General features: G+C 41.6%; 1 protein-coding gene across 1 annotated transcript; it reads left to right on the top strand.

Moving 5' to 3' along the window:
- Window positions 1-1,542: 1,542 nt before the first annotated feature.
- On the top strand, window positions 1,543-4,746 carry LOC149820573 (S-adenosyl-L-methionine-dependent methyltransferase). Its single transcript, XM_089982354.1, has 3 exons — window positions 1,543-1,924; window positions 2,397-2,527; window positions 3,165-4,746. The coding sequence occupies exon 3, from the start codon at window positions 3,204-3,206 to the stop codon at window positions 4,578-4,580; it is 1,377 nt and encodes a 458-aa protein (XP_089838480.1). The 5' UTR covers window positions 1,543-1,924; window positions 2,397-2,527; window positions 3,165-3,203; the 3' UTR covers window positions 4,581-4,746.
- Window positions 4,747-5,370: the final 624 nt, after the last annotated feature.

Genomic DNA, 5,370 nt, shown 5'->3' with positions numbered 1-5,370 from the left:
ATGGTCAATAAAGCTTAGATTTTGACTCAACCAAGCCCAGTTCCCATGGACCCTAGCCTAGCTGCACTGGCTTTGCCTGCTATACTTATGGTCGCTGTCATGGCAGCCTAAAACTCTGTAGGCTTACCCTTGCCCCCGGGAGTAGCCATGCTGAGGTTAGGCAGACCCCTACCAGTTATACAACAATACCAATGGGATTTGAACTTGCATCGTCCCAACACAAGTTGCCGTGCACTAGTTGTTCCTACCAGACAAGCAGGGCTCCTGTTGGTAGGTACAAAGCAATGTTCCCAAGAGGGGAAACCAAAACAAGAAACCTTTTGATAAACAAAAACGAAAAAAGAGGTTTTCCCAAGCATATATGAAAGGAGGAATGAGAAACGAACAAGAAACGACTGGAAAACAAATAAGCAATGCTTAAAAAAACATCTTGATAACATAATAAATGAGTAAAATCAAGTATGAAAAACGTGTGTCCCATGAAAGGGAAATGAGTGGGAAATGTGTTTCTCAAATAAGAGAAACACGTGAAAATGGCCTTTCTCAAATATGAGAAACACATTTCTCATAAAATTTTTGACATTTCCAAAATACGCAGGAAACACACTTTCCCATTTCGAAAAACGGGCTACTGGGAAATGCATTTTCCATCTTCCTATTTCGGGTAACCTAGATATAAAGTTCAAATCCAATTACCTCAAACCTTTAAATAAAATTTTCTTTTATACACCACCCAGGTGGTATTCCATGTGGCAAGCGGGGTCCTGTACCAAGCTGAAGGTCCAGGTTCGAATCCCTCACCCTCCTTGGGCTTAAGAGATATCTGACAGGGTCTGCCTAACCCCAGCTTGCCTTTCAAATCTTTTATAAACGAGCCAGGTCGAACTGGACTTGCATTGCTAAAGCACGTCAAGAGCTCGAACTCGACTCAAAAACTCACCACAAAAAAGAGCGGAGCTTGAGCACCACAATGTTGCTCTTTACCAGCTTGTACCATTGTTGTCAGTCAGTATCATCGCGAATCGGCTTGAACGGCCGATTCATATTGCATCGGCCCAAAATCGAGACGAAACAAGCTAATTCGGCTTATTTTTTTTAAAATATTTAAAATACCATTTTAGTTTTTTTTATCGAGTCATCTGATGGTTAAAAAAATCGACCGTTTCGGTTTGATTTGTTTGGCGTTTGATACGGGGATGTATGTCCTGTACTGTACTATTGTTCACAGACAGGACAGGACGCACTGTTCTGCCCTGTCAATGCACCCCAAATTTTTTTTCGGTGTGTCCTCCAGTGTTCATCCTGGGTGGGGCACGGAAAACAAGCTCATTCTGCTTATTTCTTAAAATATTTTTTAAAAAATGGTGTAAAATATCACTTTATTTATTTTTTATTGAGTCACCTGCTGGTTAAAAAAAATGAGCTGTTTCAATTAGATTTGTTCAGTGTTTGTTACGTGGAAACATGTCCTGTCCTGTCAATGCACACAGAACAGCAGCGGACGCTGTTTTGGTATCTGTGGAATGCACCGAGAATGTGTCTGTGCCTCCAGCATTTGTGTGGGCGGGCAGACACGCGTAACTGCAGTGTCGTCACTGATTAATTGGCGAGGAGAAGCTGAGGGGGGGAGATCCGTGGATAGAGGGACAGAGATCGTGTACGCAGCGCGCAACTTGTCCCAGGTTCGAAGATCGTGTGTGGGAAGACCTCACCCGTCTCTCAAACCGACCATCCCGGACAGCGTCTTGGAGTACGAACCTCAAGTTTTTTTTTTCTTTTTTTGAAAATTTTAAACTATTATTTTTAACGTATATATTCCATGTACCCTGCAGGCTCGGGGATTTAGGGCATCGACCCGCCGAATTCTCCGAGTCCGGGAGATCGCGTTCGCGTGATTTGGGAGCGCCTCAGATCTTGATTTCCGGTGAGAATTGTGGCTCTTTTTTTTCCCCTGATCATTGTATGCGTTTGTGTCGGGGATTTCATGATTTTTTCGCGTTTTCCTTGTTTAGTTTTAGCTTCAAGGTGAGCTTGTTCTGTTTCTTGCTTGCTTTTGTTCATTTTTTTTTAAAGTTTTACGGGATTTTTTGGGTCGTTAGAGTTTGGATATTTTGCTTATATTTCAGAGCAAAAATCGGTACTGTGAAAACGAGGGATTTTGGAGCTCAGAAGTACGAAAAATCCTTTTGGTCCATCAAAAGAGAAGAAAAAAACTAAATTTTTGACGAGCTGATTATTTGCTTTTTTCTTGATTTTCAACATTTCGTTCAGATCCAGCTCGTCTTGTGACTTCTCTCGGTTTTTCCAGTTTTTTTGTCAATCACAAGTGTTCAGGTTTTAATTGTTATTATCGAAGGATTTTCTGTGTTTTACTGATCTCTCTCTCTCTCTCTCAGAATTACAGAAACTGAAAGCGATTTTTCCGAAATCCAGATCGTTTAGGATGCGAAATTTTCACGATTTAGTGAGGCAGAGGACGTGAACTCAGCCAATGATACAACGTGGACGGCTCCCGACGCTAAATGTAGTAAGTGTTTGAGTGATATAGTAGAACAGTTAGCAACTGTCTTCCGTTCGTTTTTCAAGAGCATGGATTTATTTGGAAATGATCTCAGTTTGTGATCTAATTCACAATCTTTTTCGTTTCTTTGGGCCCTCTGCCTCATCCCCTGTTTCTCAAGTTTTGCATGAGCGATCCGAGTCTGTTGAGAATTCGTACAATCGTTCGATCTTGTTCGCGATTGTATTTAGTTCTTTGGTTCTTCTTTTTTTTCGTTTTCTGATTGTGATGGGAGTTCATCTCATCTGTGATCTTGCGGTATGATCACCTCTCTCTCCCTCTCTCTCTTTTGAATTTTTAGTACTTCAATTCATAGTTTCGATTAGATATACACCGAAGCTATCTGGCTGCCAAAATGCAATTTTAAAAGCATAATACTGCGATGAAATAATGCAAGAGAAGCATAGTGAAAGCTGGAATTCATGTGCAATATAATGCACATGGTTACAAACAATAAATTTTTAGTTGGCCATCACTTCTTCCATTGCAGTCAGTCCCTCATCAACTTTCTTTCGTTTTCTTGGTTGTCGATTCTTGGTTTTTGAGTCTCTGCTGCATAGCTGTGTTCCAGCTGTTCTTAGTTGAATTTTATGATGTTTGTCAGGTTGATTATATATGATTATGTAAATGCATAAGACCGAAGATGGTGAAGTTTTGCCTGCCCAGATGCCGCCTATTGAGTGTTATCGTTATGCTTCAGATCATTCTAGGAAGTCTTGTCATAATCGTCAGTCTTGCGGGTCTGTTTAGATTCTACTCTTCGGGGTTCTTGTTCCATGATGAAGATATTTGCCGGAAACTCTATGGGGCAAAGGAGGAGCATTCAGGTTTTGATATGAAAGCATTGTCGGATCGGGTGGATGAAGTTCTTGAGAAGTTGGCTGATTTGCAGACCAAGCTCGAAAACACTGTGCAGCAGATGGATAAGAGAAATATGTCAGGTCCCCAGTTTAAGAAGTTTTTAGAGGATGAATTTCTCCCACCTGTTTATAGTGCTCATGTATCTCTTAGACAGATCAGAATTCCGAAAACCAACGGGCAATCGGGTCTGAAAGAGGACCCTCTGATAAACTTTTTCACTGTGGAGGAGATAAGGAAGTATGTTACAGCAAAGGAGAACAGACATGGGAAGATGAATGTGTATGGGACTAAGCAGGTTTATAATACAATTGGGCATGCATGTGTTTTGATGAAGAAGGAATTGGAAGAGTACATGAATTATGACATAGGGAACTACTGTAAAGATGATTGGAACCTGGGGCAGAGGCTCATGATCAGTGGGTGTGATCCATTGCCTCGAAGGAGATGCTTAACTAGAGCTTCCAAATTGTATGTTAAACCGTCGTCCATTAACGAGTCTCTGTGGCAGATGCCGGACGACAAGAACATCAGGTGGAACCTTTATGCTTGCAAGAACTTCAGTTGCTTGGCAGGAAAAAATCCTAGAGGAATCACAAAGTGCACTGGTTGTTTCAATTTGGACAAGGAAAAGGTGAAGTGGGTACAGAACAGCTCTGTGGCAGCAGATTTTCTGATAACAGATGTATTGAATGCCAAGCCAGGAGAAATAAGAATTGGGCTGGACATTGGCGTGGGTACAGGAAGCTTCGCAGCAAGGATGAGAGAGCATAACGTGACTATCGTCACTACTGCTCTCAATTTGGGTGCTCCATTCAACGAGATGATCGCACTTAGGGGCCTCATTCCCCTGTTTGTGACAGTGAACCAGAAGCTGCCTTTCTTCGATAACACAATGGATCTGATTCATACCACTGGGTTCCTAGATGGTTGGATAGATCTGCAACTGATGGACTTTGTGTTGTTCGACTGGGACCGGATTCTTAGACCAGGCGGGTTGTTGTGGGTTGACAGGTTCTTCTGCAGCAGGAAAGATCTGGATGATTACATGTACATGTTTCTGCAATTCAGATACAAGAAGCATAAATGGGTTGTGTCAACTAAATCCAAGGAAGAAGTTTATCTTTCTGCATTGCTAGAAAAGCCTCCAAGAACCGTGTGATTTATCCCTCTCTTTTTTCTCTCTTTTTGCTTTAAATTGTTTGTTTTGTCCCTGTTTCTATTCTCTTCTGATGGGGCTTATATTACACTAACATGTTAACATGTTGGTGAGATTGTTATGCTGCAACTTGATAGTTAGTAATAAAAATCCACAGAATTTGCTGCAATTTATTTCTCTGCCTATTTTAACTTATCCAAAGTGTGGGACTCCATTTCTGCCTTGCTAGTGGCCCTCTCATCTGAATAATTTAATGTGGTGTTGCATGTACTTGCATGTTCCATTTGGTCAACTGTATCCTCTTTCTTGGAGATGAGATCTTCATTGCCACTTTACTGATTATTTTTTTTCATGAAAGACGGGGAACCACCCTCGGAATGAGAAACCTAGTCGTGCTGGCTAAGCCTGCCATACTTACAGTAGCTATTCGCGTAGTGTAAACCCATGGTGCACCCCTTTTCCCCAGAGAGGGAGTCAGCAAGCTTCAGCTGAGCAAGAGCTTATCCCTTGCCCTCGTTAACGCAATAGGCTGACGCCGGTGGCTATGGAACTCTGACCACAGGTCTAATGGCCAAGGCTCTCTCCACTGCACCAAAACCCTTGAGGCTGCCACTTTACTGAAGTTGAATTGCAAGAAAGTCAATAGCTCTTCCAATCCAGAAGAACACGTGATTTCTTAAATTGCATTCATATATTCTATGCAGAGCGGTCTTACCATCTTATTAGTTTAAGCAGAGTTATTTGTGACTAAATGAAAATGGAATGTTGCTCTTTTTTCTTTTCTGAAATCGTT

The sequence above is a fragment of the Nuphar pumila genome, chromosome 12, assembly GCF_984573655.1.
Source record: "Nuphar pumila chromosome 12, dmNupPumi1.hap1.1, whole genome shotgun sequence".
NCBI lineage: Eukaryota > Viridiplantae > Streptophyta > Magnoliopsida > Nymphaeales > Nymphaeaceae > Nuphar > Nuphar pumila.
The sequence above is the reverse complement of the archived record's forward strand: the minus strand, read 5'-3'. Positions and strand labels throughout refer to the sequence as shown.